This window comes from Cebidichthys violaceus, unplaced genomic scaffold, assembly GCF_023349555.1.
Source record: "Cebidichthys violaceus isolate CVI_PGR_0920_01 unplaced genomic scaffold, fCebVio1.0.p SCAF_24, whole genome shotgun sequence".
Taxonomy (NCBI): Eukaryota; Metazoa; Chordata; class Actinopteri; order Perciformes; family Stichaeidae; genus Cebidichthys; species Cebidichthys violaceus.
The window spans coordinates 3,399,368-3,419,285 of record NW_027176417.1 but is presented as its reverse complement, the minus strand read 5'-3'; the positions used below and the strand labels follow the sequence as shown (position 1 = coordinate 3,419,285).

The 19,918-nt window shown below is 44.8% G+C and overlaps 1 protein-coding gene across 1 annotated transcript; it reads left to right on the top strand.

The window, feature by feature from the left end:
• Positions 1–6,133: 6,133 nt before the first annotated feature.
• On the top strand, positions 6,134–18,653 carry LOC137878833 (DNA-binding protein SATB2-like). Its single transcript, XM_068719255.1, has 11 exons — positions 6,134–6,293; positions 7,567–7,752; positions 10,113–10,239; positions 10,607–10,730; positions 11,580–11,682; positions 12,991–13,041; positions 13,226–13,737; positions 13,845–14,057; positions 14,179–14,331; positions 15,539–15,730; positions 16,708–18,653. The coding sequence occupies exons 1-11, from the start codon at positions 6,134–6,136 to the stop codon at positions 17,323–17,325; spliced, it is 2,439 nt and encodes an 812-aa protein (XP_068575356.1). The 3' UTR covers positions 17,326–18,653.
• Positions 18,654–19,918: the final 1,265 nt, after the last annotated feature.

Sequence of the window (19,918 nt, the reverse complement as noted above, 5' to 3'; positions counted from 1 at the left end):
GAGTTACAGCGACTCAGGTAGGAGTGGAAGTCGGTGCAGTCGCTGCCGCACTCGTCGTCATAGAAGATGATCTGAAGGAAGGCACATGAGGGAATCTGATATCAGGAAGTATTACCTCTGTGAACACACAGAGAGGTGCACAAATACAAATAGTATGGACCTCTATTTCATGAATATATAAATGTTAAACAAAAGCAAATCTAGTTCCCCAAACAGCCACTAGATGTTGACGTTGTGTCACATGTTATTTTCCCATTAACCCCCCCTCACTTTAAACAAATAAAAAACATTATTATGATCAGTAATGAGGAATAACTGCAGAACTAAGTGTGTATTACTATGAGTGAGCAGGAACTACCTTTAGATAATAAAATATGAATAATTAAGGAATAAAAATTATTATGTAACAGTCTTTATTTTAGGTTTTAGATGTGAGGACAGTACTTACCTGTCGTTACCATTGTCACCACAGGGGGGCAGCATTTCATCAGTGAAAAGACGAGCGCTCCTTGTCCTCAGAGGGTTTCTACTGTTTGCTGCAGCTAAAGGAATAAAACTGAATGTTTTGGGGGTTTTAGACTTGAAAACAAGACATTTGATGACTTCATTCTGGGCTTAATTGACGATTCATTGATTTATCTGGGAATGAATCATCGGGCGTCGATGGTGAAAATAATCCATTAGTTGCAGCTTAATTAAATCTGATTGGTGCGACGTGTTTCATGCACAAAGAGACTTGACACGTTATTGACTTTCCTGCCAATAAAATGACTCGTATAGCAAAAGAAAAACAAAAAATGAAGTTAATTCAATATAAATTGAAAACAAGAGTCCAGATTCTGACTGAAATAATAATTTCCTTTGCTTATATACAGCAGCGTCCGCCATAACGAACAGGTAATAAGAGCTGGTTTGAGCCTTGTGAAAGCACTCTTTAATTGCATTCCACCACACACACACACACACACACACACACACACACACACTCACACACTCTTCTTGCTCATGGTGAGTGACTTGTGGTGAGCTGTCAGAGATACTTACGATGATGTAGGACAGACAAGTGTTGGCAGTTTGCACACACACACACACACACACACACACACACAAACCACAGAGGAGGAGCGACAGGAAGGCAGACAGGCGGAGTAGTAATGATAGGTGACTATTCTTCCATCCAGAATAAATGAAGGAAAGCTGACCAGCAGCCCTGCTATTTGGACAGACACACTAACAAACACACGAGTGACGGATGGACGGAACACATGGAATCATTTCTTTAAAAGAAAAGATTGTTATTATTAATGCAGCATTACCATCAGTCCGTGCAGAGACATTAAATCAGTGGTGTTCAGACTTTTAATCCCACCCAACTGAGGGAAAAAGTGAGATTTTGATCATTTGTCTTGAAGAAATACAATTCCTAAGTCTACCTGTTGTTTATGAAAGCGTTCTCTGTCACTAAAACAGCTTTAATGATTACAGATTTCACTTTTTTAAAGCGGTATATATCCCCAAAACATAAATGGACAACGAGTTAGAGTTAGATCCGTATTTTTGTCCCTTTCAATCCTTTAACTCCAGCGTTTGTCCACCGGTAGAGGGCAGACAATCCGCTCCACTCTGATCATTTATGACTTATTTTAAATATGTGAATCTCTTCAGCGTGTCTGATGTGTAAGAATGGTGACGTTGTTTCCATAAATCTTATTCTCTCTCTCCTCCTGTTCTCTGCCATCACGACATCTGGGCAAATTAATCATCTTTTCTAAATCGGTGATCATTATTCATTTAGTGCACGACTTTCTAGCGTAAAGGTAGAGAGAGAGATTACAGGCTTCTTTTAACCACATGCTTCACAACTTCTGCTATATTTTTTTCTCATGTGTGTCAGTCTCTCTTTGGGTTTCCCTCCCTCCTTCCCCTCCCTCCCTTCCTCCCTCCCTTCCTCCCTCCACATGTGTCACTTTACTGCTCTTTGCTCAGCAGTCAGCAGCAGTGTGCCCTCATCACTCCTCGTCTTCATATCTCCTCGCTGGTTCTGCCGGAGCAGCGTTTTTCTGACACAAAGGGGGGGAAAGCGTCGGGAAAGACTCTCATCCTCTCAGGCTGGATTCTCTCCTTTTCACCAATGGATGGAGTTTATTCCCCAGCAGGCACGGCGACTTCTTGAAAAGTGAGTGAGAACTTGATTGAAACTACAGATGAAACAGTTCAGAAAGAAGGAATCTACCTTTTATGTGCACACATATTGAAATGTCTTTTAACACTGTCGCAGTTGACCTTGTGGATTTAAACTGTTTGGTTTTATTACAGTAAAGTAAGTCGATCGTTAACTTTAACCAAATGTAACGTTGACCATAAATATTTCACAATAATAGATATTTATTACTACAGTAATGTCACTTTTTATGAGGTATGATGAATGAGTTTTCTTTTTGATATTTCAGTTAATATAAGTACATAAGTAATTGCATTTGAATTTTTGGTTCACAGTAAAGCAATACTGTAATATTCTGTTATAAGTTTTAACTGATTTATATTTTATTTGATCAAAGGTGAGATAAATATTTGAACTATTTCTTTACTGAATGTAGTTCCTCTAATCGTAAAGGACGGACTCTCACGGTGTCTTTTATCGCTTTACAAAGGATATTCATTAAACTGAATATATGTAATATGATGAGATACATTTAAAAAGTGAAGAGTTGACAAAGGTCAAAGGGAGATTTAAATACTACAATGTATTGTCATAACTTTGGAGTTATAACAATACAGTGGAAAGGTATTCACCAGCTATTAAAATCATAAAGACACTTCTTATTTAATACTTAGTCTAAGGTTTAAAGTTATTGGATAGATTTAATCGGGACCCAACTGGCCGTTAGCTTCCATGTTTGTTCTGCTAACGTGACAAAATTCAAAGGAGTTAATATTGCTTCCAGAGACGCTGATATCCGTAACGTAAATGTTGCCGTTGGGAAGCGAAGACGGTCCAGACTTAACGACGGTATATTGATTATTTAAACACGTTCTGCCAGAATGTCCTCGAGATTCAATTGGTCTTTACAATTAGTGTTTATTTGCAGATAACGAGTCATAAATAACGGACCGATTATTATTTGAGTGAATGGAAGAGGCTTCATCTCTGCCTCAGCAATCCAACCGTTTAATAATTAACATTGTGAACATTTTTCAGGACCAAAATCTGACTCGGTAATGTCGTATGATAGTCTAATATGATATAGTGTTATGATGTTAAATATTAAAGGGTACACTGTTGGTCTGTTGAAGCCAAGTAAACTCTAAAAATCATGATAAATATTATTATTCCCACTGTCTCATGTGTAGGTGACATAAATGTTCTTTTTACTGGATACAGGCTGGATAAAGTGAATTTATATTTATAAATGTATAAATTATTTGAACCCTAAATAACCACAGTTGTACGAAACAATAGTCGTGATGATGATTATGCGTTGTGAGTCTTTTCACCGGTTCAGAGTTCATAAGTGTGTTGGATAAAAGCTCTAAAGGAGCCTCGTAAACAAACTGAAGTTCTGTTTACATCCAGTGTTTCTTGTGTTTACCCTAAACTTGTAGGTGTCACCAGACCCCAATGATTTCTACTGAACTACAGTCCACTTTACCTCTCTGATTTAATATCGGTGAGCATCTGAAATGCCGTTAAAGGCCCCGTAAATCAGACCCTGATGACTCCACTACAGGAGGCTTTTCTGTGTGATTTGTCAGTCGGAGGCTACTGAGTGTGACTGTACATTTGGCCTCCATGTGTGCTCGTAAAGTCTGTGGTGTCCTGAAGTGGTTTCATGTGTGTGAACGAGTGAGTGAAAGACGAAACAAGGCCCCAACCCTTCTTTTTTTTTCTTTTTTTTTTTTTTTTTACTTCATTAATGATATAAAAGTATATCAGCCCAGTAAAGTCATTTACTGTTTGCATTTTGATTAATGAGATCAAATGAAAGTGTGAGGTCAAAGTATGACGTCATAATGAAGAAAAAGAATAAAAGCCAGTCAACTGATGAGAAAAGAATGAATAAATGAATTTAATTCAAGTTGAAGACAAGCGACGCACACACAGTGTTACTTCTTTCAAACGCCTCAACCATCTTTTTTGTTTCCTCCACACTTTACGTCTCCTTCTTAACCACTTTGACTGGTTAGAGGAGACAAGAACAAGGAGACAAGGAGGCTGATTATGATCGGAAATATGTGTTTATTAAAAGAGAGAAAGCGGCTTATGTTCTCTCATCTTTCGTTCAAGTGTGTGAGGTGTCTGGTGGAGCCTGGTCCTGCTCCCTTAAATCACATTTAAAGAGTTGTGTCCTCGGCATTGTGTCCTCGTTCGGTGTGTGTTGATTTGAGAGAACGACTGAGACGGATGAAAAGCACTCAGTTGTTCTCCTCCCTGGAGTGAAAATGAGTCCCACCAGGGGAAAACCTTTTCTGACGTTATTTTGGTTTTTGGTGGCCTGGAAATTGCTCCGCGATCGTGAAGTCACTTTTATGATAAAGGATTAATGGGAAAATTAGCAGAGGGACCGAGATCAGCAGCGACACGGTGGTCTTTCAGGAACAAAAACTGCTTTTTAATCGTATATTATAGAAACACAATTGTATTGTTGGCAGTTATTGTGCAAAACACTTTACGCACAATTCTAGCGTTGGTCTTGGCCTTTGATAGCTTTTGTTTTTGTTCTTCTCGTATGTTGTTTATCTGATGGCTGTTGTGTGAAAGAAGTTGGTGGAAGAGGAAGTGCGAGCTAGCGGCTTCCCCCTGCTCCCAGTGTTTGTGCTAAGCTAGGCTAATCACGTCCCAATCCTGTGCAGATGAACGTGTCAACTCGTCAGTTTTTAAGGGATTCTCTGGAAAGTTATATCAAACAAAACTAGTTGATTTGAACAAATTAATGAAATACATTATATCATTTTTTTTTTGTCTCGCTTGTGATGGACGGGCTTCTTTTTATTATTTTTTTTTAACAGCAGCTAATAATTCGGCATGTGTGTTTTATTATAGTCAGGTGTCGCTGCTGGCTTTACGGTCACACCAGTGGAAACCGCACAGCGTGAGGAGAAAAACACACAGCGGACGGCTCTCCCAAAGATACCGTGCAGAGTGCATGTGGCCGGGATGCTGCTGCAGGTTCATGGATATACTGTTCATATATATACACAGTATGCTTTGAGGCTTTGCCGACTGTTAAATGTTTCAAATGTCTCTGCATAAACACTGGAAACCGGGAGGGAAAGCTAGCCTGGCTCCAAGGGAAACAAAGCAATCCAGCACCTCCGAAAACTCATTAATAAAAATATATATATATATATATATATATATATATATATATATTCTAATCCGTGTGAAAATAACGACACGTTGTGGTTTTAATGGGGGTTACTGTGTGGGGAACTAGAGCCCAATGACTTCCTGTAGTCTCTGGTGACTCGTGTCCTTCTGTGTGATTTCATGTAGTATTCTGAAGTACCATGTAGTATTCTGACCTGTGTTATGATGTATTATAATGTACTCTGTCCTGTCCTGTCCTGGTCGGGTCGTGTCACACTGTCATGTCAAAAGATACAACACGTTACACTTGATGTTCATACAACTTACATCATCAAAAAAGACTTTTGTTAACATTTCGAGTCTAATTCTATGCTTTCCTTGGTTGTATTTCTTCCTACAGTATACAGAGTGCATTGTCCCGTCTGTCATTATAACGTGTGTCGTTTACTCCGATGTGTCCAAACAGAGAATAATATGCTCGTCTGTATTTAGTCTGACTGACCTGTGATTGGTCCCAGATGCCTCTGACTCTTGTGTCTGTTGTGGTCGTCGCTGCCTCTCTTCTATGTGAACAACAAAGACATGAACAAAGCGAATCGGTTGTTGATGAAACCGCCTCTAATGGCTCTTCACTGTCAACACTGGAGTGTGAAATATGATATACTCGAGATATATAAATGATGTATATCTATATATACAGTGTGAAGGTGCATTTGAACTTGTTTCAGTTGTTTCCTTTGCTTGATGTGCACTAAAGGAAGTTCCCTGTGTCTCCTCCCAGCTTCCCACTCTGTACCGGGGGCTCCTCCTGGAGTTTTCGGGGGGATGGAGCAGCGCGGGGGAACGGAGAGCCCCGGCCTTCGGGACAGCGTCAGCCCCGAGGAGAGAGGCGAGAGCCCCGCCTCCAGCGGACCCCCGCCGTGCAAGTCCAGCCGTCTGGAGGTCAACGGCAGCCAGAACGGCACGCCGCTGAGACCGCTGGGAGGTGAGGCCGTCGCACAGATACAAACATGCTTTGGGAAGAACTTTTTCAGAAAAACCAGAACGTCACCTTGTCTAGTAAAGTATACAAATGAGCAACACTTCAGGAACTGTAGGCGTGCTGATAACCTAAATACGTTCCACTTTAACCACACAAGATGTTGCATGAATTTAAAGTAGTATTAAGACTTCTGTGGAGGATGTCGGCGTCTAACGTCCGTGGGTGGGTTGGCCTTATTCATCGGTATTGCAGAGCTGCATGTAAACTCTAAAATACCTAACACAGAAAACACTCACGCACAAATGCCCATTATTCTCTCATGCAGTTGAGAACATCATCATGCATCATCACACAAACATTGTAGCAGTATACACACACACACACACACACACACACACGTATTCGGCTGGGTTACCTCCCTCCACCCTTCCCCTGAGTGGTTGTCTTATTGGCCGATGGCGTGCCTGACGCTGCTGCGGTTTGGCTCTGTCGCCGCTTCGTCAGGAGGAGGATTGATCGCTCGTTAATTAGCAGTTCCTGTGGGACCGAGCAGCGGACTGGATGGGTGTGAACGCATCCAGGAGGAGCTCTCGGTGACTCGCCCAATAACGAGTCAGCGCCGGAGTTTGTGGCAATCGCTCCTGAGCACTCAGTGACGCAGATATCATGTCCGGCGCTTTAAGAAGCAAGTCTTATTCGTTGTGGGTTTTTGAATGTGTGGTGAAAACAAATACAGTTGTACAATCTCACACATACCGACTGACATTCATGCTGGCTGCCGCCCAGTTTAGTCTTCCGCTGAGATCACCAAGCAGCACCGCCGCTGACACGCCGCGTCACCGAACAGACAGAAACCTGTCGCTGTCAGCTGTGGTTTCTGGAGGAATCCTTTTCACACAACGCTGAGACATAGATGACGAACCGGTTAGCTTAAAAATCCTCCAAAAACACCCGATTTGGGCCTTGAAATGTAATTTTCTAAAAAAAGCTCCAGGCTACTACTCTGACAGTCTGAACCAACCTTTTAGACTGATGCTGCTGCTATCATAAACAGCTGTAAGTGCACTTACTGGAGGCTATCCTCGGTGTTTTTGGTTACCAGCTCCACATTTTGAGGGTTTTTTTTTTGTTTGTTGCAGATGCAGTGTGCACCCAGACATGCTTGACCTAATTGGGCAACTCTGTCTTTTACGGAAACATTAACTTCGCACATAAGAAAGCTGGTCCCGCTAAGTTTGAGCCCTCTTCTCCTGTAACTCTCTCCGTCTCCGTCCAGGTTTGATGATCCCGGTCTACTGCGTGGTGGAGCACGCAGACGTGGGCGGAGCCGGCGACTGCGAGGGGCACGGCGACCGCCACGCTGAGTTTGTGCTGGTTCATAAGGACGTCCTCTTCACGCAGCTGGTGGAGACGGCACTGGTCGCGCTGGGATACTCGCACAGCTCAGCTGTACAGGCAAGTGGTAAGTAGAGTCTGTGTCCAAGTGATTACCACGCCTCACATGAGTGAAGAGCCGATCTGATCTGTAGTCCTGAAGTCAAGCCTCTCCAGTTATTCCTTCCTCCAGATAGAGAATACAGCTTACCACTGCGTGAAAAAGGGCCTTTTTTTAAGCCATACTAGCAAAAACAATTCACCGTATTCATGTTGACACGCACTTTAATTCAGTTAGTATTCAAGAAATCCTGTTTGGAAATGATAGACATCCTGTGACAATGAATATCAGTCAAACTGTAACCCTGTCTGACAACTCAAATATGCCAATTATGCCTAAATCCAATCCCTAAAAGCTGCTCTTTGGTGGGATGCACTACAAACAGAGTAAAGAACCCAGAACTGACTTTTTATAAGCTTCCAAAATGGAAAAAACAACTGAAGATACAGGCAACGAGACGTGAGGCATCAGCAGAAAGAATGGGGGAAGTGTGGGATCCAGTTGTCTTCAATGTCAGTTTTAGGCTAAGTATATGTCTGGCAGTTATGCTAAAACAAATATGAGAGTATGCAACAACAGTCATACATTATTGGGAGACATAGAGTTTCAGCCCCTGGTTGCATATCGTGGCGCCGACGGGAAACATCTCATGTTTCAGTCTTTCTTATTATATTGATGAGAAATTAATTATTTCCAGCAGCAGTTTAACAGTACGACTGGTTTCCAGATGGGCGGGGTTTCGCCACACGGGTACACAGAAGGTATTTACCAAGAAGGTATTTGAAAGATAAACCCGTCCGCTTTCTCCAGATCTGATGCGAGTCAGTTCACCCGCCTGGCGGCACGGAGGTTAAACCGAACGCTATCTGTGTCACGGCGCAGCACCAAAACCTTTTCTCATCATTTTGAGATCAAAACAAGAAGGCAGACAACAGCCTCCACACACACACACACACACACACACACACACACACACACACACACACACACACACACACACACACACAGAGAGAGCATGGCAGTTTGACATTCCTGGTGTGTCCCGTAAACACAGGGCGCTCTAACCAAGTGGCCGACGCCCTGCGACCCCCCTCGCCTCTCCCAAATGGCTAGGTTTTGTTCTGAGAAATAAGCCTTTTCTTTTCAAATAAATAATTTTTGGCTGGAGTCATGCATTTTTTCCCCCAGTGTGGTCACAACCAAAATTATACAGAGTCTCTTCTATTTTCTTCTGCCATTGAATTGCATCTTGCATAACTTTGGCTGGACTAGTATTTTTAAACTCTTAACTGGCACGGGGGGGGGGAGTTTCTTTAATTATCTTGCACATTATGGCTAATTAAAAAGAAGCTATTTCTTATTTAGGGTATATGGTTACTGCTCTGGATTTAACATGGGCTTAGGTGAATTGCTGTGCAAAAAAAATCAAACTAAATTTAACTGAAGGCCGTGTTTTGGGACGCATTCACTGATATTACTCACTTAGAAATAAACATTTACCGTATTTGAGGGCTTGCAGACCGCTAGAGGTTCCCAGAAACAACCCACACTTTATTTTAAGAAAACATACTGCACTTAGCACAATATCATCTCGACCAAATTATTTTTTATAATTATTTTTAACATGCACTCCATACACTAAAATATTCACTTTAACCGACAACATAACTTTTTATGTGAGTTTAAAATGTTCAAGTAGGTCTGTAATTCATATCAACAACCTGTTGATGACATGTTGAAGTATTCAAAATCATTACTAAAGCAAAGTCAGCTGCAGGACACACAAGAACTGCCAGATATGAGGATAAAATACTGTGCAGTGAGACAGGAGAGCGGTGACCTCACTGTGTTTATTCAGAGCATCAACATCTCAGTCTTAGCCGGCTTCAGTCTTTAATGCCGAGCTGATTTTACATTTCTCCTCTGATTAATCAACTGTGGAGTCCCAAGAGAACAGCCTTTGTTCTTTTGCCCCTATCACCACCATCCTCATGCAATGAAGACACGCGCACACACACACACACACACACACACACACACACACACACACACACACGATGGAGGCTGGCAGGCCAAGGCCAGGCAGGGTCTGTGTTTGATTTAGCCGATCCTAACGCGATTAGGCCTGTTTAGATTTGCGCTTCCAGTCACGGTTGTTGGAAGGTTTGGGGAATGTTCAACCCAGGATGATGCTCCAAGACTGGGATGGTCGTATGTTAAACTCCCCAACACACACACACACACACACACACACACATACAAGCCGATCAGGTCTACATCAATAAGAGAACATGAAAACTAGATTTCTGACATTTAGATATTTTAAACAGACGACGAACACATGCTTTAGTTTTATGTGTATGTGTGTGTTTGTTTGTGTTCTCCAGGCATCATTAAAGTGGGCCAGTGGAAGCCGATGCCCATCCACTACCTAACAGACGCTCCAGAGGCAACAGTGGCTGACATGCTGCTGGAGGTCTACCACATGGTCACACTGCGGATCCTACTGCACAGGTCTGCATCTTTATTAGGTTTAATAAATAAAGTATCCTTTATGTATTATCAGGGAAAACAGTCACAATATGTACAACACAAGGCCCCCAACTAGGTTAATCCAGCTGTGGTAACAAACAGGTTAGTTTAAAGTTCAAGCAGTGGAGCTGTGTCATTTCCTGTCATATACTGGGTGTATTTTTACCAGCAGACACAACAGGACAGGATCAATTATTTAGCTTTTAAAGAAAGAAGAGCAGTGATGAAAAGCTCTGAGCTCTGGACAAAAGAGTTAATAACCTTTAACTTAAAGCCGATTGTTGTTGGATTTGACGGCCTCTGCTTTACGTGAATGAATATGTATAATTACAAAGCGTCTCACGTGCAGCTTTTCACGGCTGGAGGAGCTGCCGTCAGAGCAGTGGACCCACGCCACGGTGAGGAACGCCCTCAAAGAGCTGCTCCGAGAGACCAACCAGAGCGCGCTGGCCAAGGAGTGTCCCCTCTCCCAGGTATGTGGATGTAAATAAAGCCTCCACAAAATCAGTTGTAAGTCTGGAGTCAAACGTTCAGACGATAGATCTCCTCTTTTCCATTAGATATAAATGTCAATCTGGGTTTAATTCTTTCTGTCACACACACACACACACACACACACACACACACACACACACACACACACACACACACACACACACATACGGACAGCCGAGATGCTGCTAAGTATTTTCTCTAAACACATGTGGTTTCATCATCAGTTCACCACACACTTAGAGCACTGTGTAATCTCTCTAACACACACACACACACACACACACACACACACACACACACACACACACACACACACACACACAAGTATTGATACTGTCCCATGGGAAAGGATGCAAACACGCACACCTCAATTATCCTCCTCACACACACCCTGCAGTCATTAGACTTGAGAGTGTGTCATTTTCAACTTGTGATTTATACACAGGACTTAGTCATGATGTAATTAGTGATTAGGGGAAGTGTGTGGGTGGTGTGTGTGTGTGTGTGTGTGTGTGTGTGTGTGTGTGTGTGTGTGTGTGTGTGTGTGTGTGTGTGTGTGTGTGTGTGTGTGCAGCCTGACTCATGTGAGTTTAAATCCTCAGTGTTTCCCATGTTGAGCTTCCACTGCTCATTTAGAAGTGACCACAGTGCATGCTGGGAAAGGGGAGCTTGACGCCTGAATGGTTTGAAAGACGAGTTCATCACGATTTTCTAATCTCATCCATTGAGCAATAATCAATAATAAAATGATTACAAGTGTCTCAGGGTTTTTTTAAATTTTAGCTACAGCATCAAGTTTATTGTACATGTTCCTGTGTTTCTGTCAGAGTATGATCTCAGCGATAGTCAACAGTTCCTATTACATCAACGTCTCCACCTCGAAGTGCCAGGAGTTTGGACGCTGGTACAAGAGGTACAAACGCATCAAAGGTAACTCCAAAGGTCTGAAGAGTTCTGTTACATTTCTGAGGATTTTGCCACACATTTTGGCCTTAAATCAAGTCTTATATTAATCTTTCTGGCATGAAGTGAAAAGATTAATGAGCAGCACGTAAAAACATTCTTTCACACTAATCTGGTTCCTTGTGTGCATATGTAATCGCAGTCTGTCGCAGGTGTCGCTTCATTTGGGCGGAAAGCTTTGTGTTGCTCAGTAACTCCCCCGTTAAGAGTCGTCCGCGAGCAGTTTATCGTCGCATGTTTCCTTGTTAAACTTCTCCCACGTTGTTAAAAACTTCTCCGGTTTTAGTGACCAACTCTTTAGTGCACCTCAACCATCAACTCTTCGGCTGTTTATACTTTATTGGCCTCACGTCGCTTTGAGAAGTGGAGACTGTCGGAGCTCTTTTTCAAGCTGACACTCACTGCTTATCACGACTCCACTCAATGTGACTCACCTGCCTGGCTGCCTTTTGTTTTCGTGATTTAGTTGCTTTAAATGTGATGCTTTTTAGGGACGTTTTTTCCCATTCATCTGTCCGCCCCCTGTGTGTGTGTGTCAGCCTGCATGTGTCTAATCTGCTGCATGAGACGTCTGTCACTGACAGCTCTCAGTAGGACTGAACTGTCACACATGGTTTGCATTAATGTCACCCTTAATACACATGACAAAACTAAATGCTCTTAACTCCTAATGGAAAACAGCAGCAGCCCCCCAACACACACACACACACACACACACGCCACCAAAACCCAGGAACAAGAGCTCCTCTTACACTCGCTCTACACACACGCACTGGGAAGGTAGAAATCTGAAGGCCTGCCAAACCTCACTCCAACTTTTATTCCCCTAATAACCTAAAATGTGACTCTCACCCGAACCCAGCAGACGCGTAACAAGAAGCAGATTTGTGTGGAGACGAGCAGAGAGGCCGTCAGGAGAGCAGAAACGTTCAATGCAGGGATGAAGAGGACACACTTATTTGATCTTATCTGGAAATAGTGGAGACAGTAAAAGGGAAAATAGGACTTTGTGGTACTGAGATCATCCACTGAATCATTCGGCCTTTTTTCACAGCACAGTCTTACTTTTTCTACACATGAAGGACCACCAGATTTCCCCTGCTGCCCCTTCACAATAAGCCTCTGGATATACTTATTTTCCTTGTGATTTTTAATTGAATATTGCCTGATTTAGGCTGTAGTCGCATGCAGAAATGTTATTGTGTTCCGACACTTGGTAGATGTGTGAGTGTGTAACTAAATATACTTACACCTTTGATATGTCTCCCCCACCAGGTGAATACATTGAGAAGATGTGGTCAGCTCAGGATAAATCAGATATTAAAGGTACATTCATCCTTTATTGATACTGACATAATGACATAATGACATAATGCACCTTGTGTGGACTAGAAACTAGACAGCAGCTGGATTAAAAGGTGAAACGCCCAATCAGCTGCTTTCATGTTAGTAACACAAACCTGTGTGTGTGTGTGTGTGTGTGTGTGTGTGTGTGTGTGTGGTGACACAGTGGAGAGGGATTTGGACCTGAGCATCCTCACCCAGCGACCTCCGTCTCTCTTACCCTCCCCAACCCATTTGGGGTCCCTGGGCGGCCCCGGAGCTCTGTCCATCAAGAGTGGCCTCGGGGACACCCAGCCTCAGCGTCTGCCTCACCCCGCCAGCCAGCACCACCCGCTGCGTCCCCAGGGGCCTCCTCTCCTGGGCCACGGCGGGCTCCTGTCCCCCCAGCTCTCCCCTCAGCTCGTCCGTCAGCAGCTCGCCATGGCCCACCTCATCAACCAGCAGCTAGCCGTCAGCCGCCTGCTCGCACACCAGCACCCACAGGGAGTCAACCAGCAGTTCCTCCACCACCCGCCCATCCCGCGCACCTGCAAGGGCTCCGGGGCCGCCACCGAGCCCGGCCTCAACTGCTCGGGGGCCGAAGTCTCCTTCAGCATTTACCAGCAAGTCAGGAACGAGCTGAAGAGGGCCAGCATTTCTCAGGCGGTGTTTGCCCGCGTGGCTTTTAACCGCACACAGGTAAACTGAAATACACGACCTTACTGTTACCAGAGAGGATGCAGTTCAACCACGCTCACTCCTGTGTGTGTGTGTGTGTGTGTGTGTGTGTGTGTGTGTGGCTGCAGGGGCTGCTGTCAGAGATCCTTCGTAAAGAGGAGGATCCTCGCTCGGCCTCACAGTCGCTGCTGGTCAACCTGAAGGCCATGCAGAGCTTCCTCAACCTGCCGGAGGGCGAGCGAGACCGCATCTACCAGGAGGAGAGAGAGAGGAGCGCTAACTCCAACCACAACCTTTCCACCACCCACATCTCCAACAGCAACCCACTCAGACACCCACAGGTACAGGCATGCATTCACAGGACCAGCTCTGCCAGTGAGAGACACTTTGTTTGACTCTATATGTCACATGTTAAGTGCTGTTACTTTACATTTTTCGCTCTCTGTGTCCTGCTCTGTGCAGACAAAGTGCAGCATGTCTGCCGCAGAGCTGCCGCTGAAGTTGGACCCGTTGGTCAACATCTCGTTGGGCATCTATGAGGAGATCCAACAGGAGATGAAGAGGGCGAAGGTCTCCCAGGCTCTGTTCGCCAAGGTGGCTGCCAATAAAAGTCAGGTCAGTCCCACTGAAACATTTCTTTAGTGCTTAAAGATGCAGTCCTTGATTTTTACCACTGACTCGAGCCTAAACCTGCATTCAGAGAGGATTATTCTTTTAACTGTCCCGCTGATAACCTTCTTAAGAATGACTTCACGCACATGAACCTCCCTTAAGACATCCGCACACACACACACACGCACACAGCGTCGAGCTGAGTTGATGATGTCTGAAGGAGTTGATGAGGGTGCAGCATGCAGGTGTGTGTGTGTGTGTGTGTGTGTGTGTGTGTGTGTGGGGATCTGATTACCCGCTGTGGCCTACCATCGCGTCTCCATCCTCAGATAAACAATGCGGGTGATGGAGGGTGAGATCAAAGTGGAGTCTGCACTGTAGGGAGAGAGAGGGGGAGGGGGGGGCAAAGAGAGGAAGTTTAAATGCCTTTGCTGATTTATTACCAACACAGACCGAAATGGTTTGAGAGGAAGTGTGTGGAGACACCGAGATGCTAAAAAGTCTGCAATGATAAAGCAGTAAATGGACTGAAATTGATGGAGGGATGAGGCGGGCGACACCGTGGAGAAGGAGGAACAGAAGGATGCAAGACGGAGGGAAAGATAGACAAGATGACGGAGGGATGATCGCATTATTACCATTAATTTCCAGGCTGAAGGCTGCGCATAAACAACAGCTGGTGGCAGATCCTGGGTCAGCCTAGCAGAGATAATCTAATCTTCACACACACATACACACTTGCAGACTCTCGCTGCTCCCCTCCGACTTTATTTCTCCTCTCAGGGAACAACTTCTATTCTAACACAATGAGTAGTTTATTTATTTACGAATTTGAATATAAAATACTCCAAAAAAAGACAAAACTGTATCCACATAGACAATACATGTGCTGAATTAGAGATGCGATTCAGTCCAACTAGCAGCGTTTTGCTGATTTTAGAAGAACATCATGTCGGTAAACAGTGACATAAGCCACAGCCACACACATACACAGAATAAACAAACAATCACATGCATCAAGTCAAGCCGAAGCTTTTCAAATACTGCTTACAGGACAAAAACAAACAAACAAAATCTGCCACAAAAAGCTCATTTTCTTAACAGTCATCTATCCAGAAGAACTCATCAGAAACGAAAAGGACTTTTACTAAAAAAAAAGTGCAGTCATTAAATCATCATACGTTGATTTGAACATCTAAATCTCCTCCAGGGCTGGCTGTGTGAGCTGCTCAGGTGGAAAGAGAGCCCGAGCCCAGAGAACCGCACCCTGTGGGACAACCTGTGCACCATCAGGAGGTTCCTGGCGCTAACGCAGGCCGATAGAGATCAGGTCTACGAAGAGGAGTCGAGGCAGCAGCACAGCGACAGGCTCCACACCGTCCTGCACATGCCAGAACAGCAGGTACAAACACGCAGCCAGTCGCCCGGGTTAGGTGCTCTGCAGTATGTCAGGCGTAGCTACAGAGCATTCACATCAGTTCCTATTTACTTTAAAGCAATCGGGGAATTCATCTGTGGTCACTGTGAAGACTAAAAGAGAAAAATCTGTGTGAAAAATCTGATTTTTAAAAATACACAGCCACGCTCAACCACACTGCGAGCAAAAGACACAAATCAAAAGTGTTTTACGCGTGAGAAAATGTGAACGCCAGCGTCTGATTTCTTGATGTGCTGTTGAGGAAATGTTCCCTCTGTCTCGTCCCGCCACCTGCTCCTCTCAGCAGCCCTCCTCTTCGTCATATTTGTGTCCCATAAGCTTGTGAAAATAGAAGTGGTAAATGAGCGGCCCACACATTTCCTGCTAAACACTCCTCCATCCCACCCTCTCCCCAAAACCCCAAATGCTCTCCAGTCTGGCCCTAACCTCAATATTATTCAGGACATTCCCTGTAATTATTGAAGCAGAGGAAAAAAAAGAATTGCCATTATCTTTATTTAGGTCCTTTAATTTTCAATGGACCACAGATTTATGGTGCTGGATTCCTGTGTTTGGGTGTGCTGGTCGCCCCGCCCTGCTAATACGCTGAAGCTGTTTATGTGTGCATACTGGTGGGTGATGGAGGCCGGTCGGTGACACTTCCGCTTGTTCTACATTTCCCTTCACGACTCTTATTACTTATTACTGAAGCTTTGTGTTGTAATTACACACGATGAGGCTGCTGTAACGTCTCTACATCCGCTCCTTGTCTTGAACCCTTAAAGTGTCTTCATGTGCCTGTAAATCTGCAGCAATGTTGTCATCATCCCTTTACGCTTTTATATGCTCGTCCTCTACATTAATGCCGTATTGTAATATTACAAAATGATACGTAACATGGCAAAATGTTCAAAACGTCTTCACACAAACAGAAATGTAAATATAGATTCTTTTCTCGACAGGCCCTCCACAGACCGCCCCTGCCACCTCTGACCACTCCGTCTCCGATTCGTGAAGACCCTCAGCCCGTCCAGCTGCTGGTCCTGCACGGCTCAGAAGACGGGCCCCAGCGCGGGACGAGCCCCGGCGGAGGAGGCGGAGGACCGAAGAAGGCCCGCTCCCGGACGCGGATTTCCCTCGAGGCTCTGGGGACCCTGCAGAGCTTCATCGGCGACGTGGGGCTCTACCCCGACCAGGAGGCCATCCACACCCTGTCGGCCCAGCTGGACCTACCCAAGCACACCATCGTCAAGTTCTTCCAGAACCAGCGCTACAACGTCAAGCACCACAACCAGGTCAGAGAGCCCGTCCCCGGGGAGGAGGACCGGGAGAGCTCGAGTCCCAGCGAGGGGGGCGTCTGCGCGGCGGAGAGCCGAGGCGAGGAGGGTCTCTCTGCGTCTGAGGAGTCGAGCGAGGACGGGAGAGGATCGGTGGAGGCGTTCAGAACAGAGGGCGGAGAAAGAGACGTGGAGATGGAGAAGGAGGAAGGGGATGATGGGAAAGTCGAGGGGCCGGCGACGTCCTCCCTGTCCCCCTACAGCAGCCTGGACAGCCCCCCCTCTGCAGAGCAGCAGAGATAACAGCAGAGACACGAGAACTGAGGAAGACAAAGGACACCATCAAACTGTGAAGACACACGCTGTCATCAGCTTTACCACAGCCGATGATCAGAGCTCGTTAACATCTGAGGAACTGTGGAAAAGTATTTAAGTTTGACTGAGAGGGGATACGAAGGTACTACTACTGCAGTACCACCACTTACCACCAGTGTTTCTGATTTCATGATTGAAGGTTACAGTCGTTGTATATCTACCTCTGCAGCACAATCCACTTCTCTTACAGCTCTGTAAAGTATTACTAAGTACACACAATCACAACATGGAAGCTGTGTATTCACCTGTAAAGTATTGAGGCCGATGGATGCTGATGATCGACGGTGGATTATGCTGCAGGAATGATGTGAGACGTTTCAAATCTTCAGGGGGTTTATGTTTATTTATGTACGATTGGTTTGTTATGCTTTTAGTGTTTGACGTTAAGTTCGATACTCAGAGTTTGGCAGAGTTTTCCTCTTGTGAGGCAGGTTTCACTGGCTAGAGTCAGCATGTGATTGAATTTGACAAGTTTAGGACCAGAAATGGGGCGTAATGTGACTGCTTTTGGGCTTTTTTTCGAGGAGAAACTCAACTTTGAGGAGCGTTTGACTCCCAGGCCTCATAGATGCCGTCAAATGAACAAAGCTGGAATTGCAGTTTTGCCCCAAAATATTAGATGCCAACCTTACAGACTCAACAAACAAAGCTTTTCGCTAAAATCCTCCCAAACCTCACAGTTATTGTCTGGTGAGATATTAGAAATACCTGCAAATGTATGAATACAAAACTGTCTTTGGCGCAGTAGTACCTCATGAGACGAGCATTCACCTGTGGGGAATAGAGACATGCAGGTCAACAACACTAGAACCTCCACCCAAACTTTAAATGTCCCTTCATCAGCTGAGCTCCATGTGAAACTCCAGCCTTCATTGACAGTAAATCACCGATATTTATTACTTATATTTACTAAAATCTGAGTATTATTGTTGTGATTATAGTTTTGCTTTTATTTTCTTTGATTTGACTTTAAAAGTCTTTGTAAATGTGAGAAAAAAAAGGAGGAAGTACGGACTCAGTGTTACACCGTTTAAAAGTATTTTGTTTTTTTACAGACTGGAAGTTTTCTCGAGGACCTTTGTGTACATTGTGATGTAAATGTTGACAACCCACCCTGTCCTCCAATGCGGGACGCTGCCACTGTTTAGTGTGATTTGTAACGCAGAGGAACGGGGAACAACAACGCGTTGCTTCAGTTTGACAGTCGTCTCTGTCCCGGTGTTTCACCGTTGTTCTTTGATTCTGTTGTGGGCGGGAAGTGAAGATCTGATAAAAAAACGTTTTCCAAAGTATTCTCTGTGTGGAAAGTCTGCCTTTCATACTAGATACAGATTCAAGATACGAGAGAAGAGGCTCGACGTTATCGTGTGGAAGCGTGCGAGAGAGGCCGTCGATCCTCAGCCCTCACATACCTCAACTCTCACCACCAACTTTATAAAAAGAGCAGCTGTCAAATGCACACACACACACACACACACACACTGCACAGTCCTCAACCTCACCACAGACATATGAATGTAAAAACAGCGGCTGTAAAATGCAGAATACAAAGTGTACAATGCAATTAGAAGGGTGGGGGGGGCGGGGGGGGGGGGGGCTCAGACTGGTCTTTATAAATCTCCCGTTCAACACATATTGTAACTCCTGAGACGAAGACGAGTGTGGAGGTGATGGATGATGCTGACGGTCCTCAGGGATCAACGCGGGCTTCGCTCTCAGCTTGTCTGTGGGATGAAGGTGGAGCCGGATGGATGTGGTCCCCTGACCCGTCCGGAGTCCACAATCTGTCGGCCCATCATCTCATGACGGAGGACGGGCGCGACCTCCTGCTATCGCCGCTGGCGCTCTAGTTTCGAGGTCACACTATCGGAGCCCAGCCTTTTTCTTATCAGGCCTCATTGAGGTGAATTGTCTCGCTGATATATTCCTGATGAAGTTCATTGCTACACGTATAATAGACACATAGCTGGTGTGCATCTATTTAATACGCTACCTCGTCTATCATCATAAATATGATCTGCAGATTTCTCCTCTTCGCTCTGGGGATCGTTACGGAGCGATTAATTTACGAGTCGTGGCGAACTCTGTGCAGCTTCTTGTCGACTTCACTTTGCCAGGACACCTGATAACAATTTGAAACAGTTCAGCAGCTGCTAACAAATCTGTCCATCTGTCAACCTCTCGTCGATTAAGTGTTTGGCTTAAAGTGAATACTAATTTACAGACCAAAGTAACGGCTCCCAGTGGTCCTGCTTGTTAAAGCCTCCCCATGGGATTGGACCATCGCCTCCTCTCAGCCACGGTTCTCACCTTTACATTAACCATCTATCAGGCATCTGATTGGCAGAGCTCCATAGGGCCGGAAGAGGAGCTGGAAACACTGGCTGCAGGTGTTGACCTGACGTGCATCAGATGCTGCAGGTAGTAACACTTTTCATACTTGAGTTTGAGAGCTAATTTCATGGATTTTGCCCCCATTAACATACGCGGAGAGTAAACAACTTGTTTGTTCCCTGTTTCA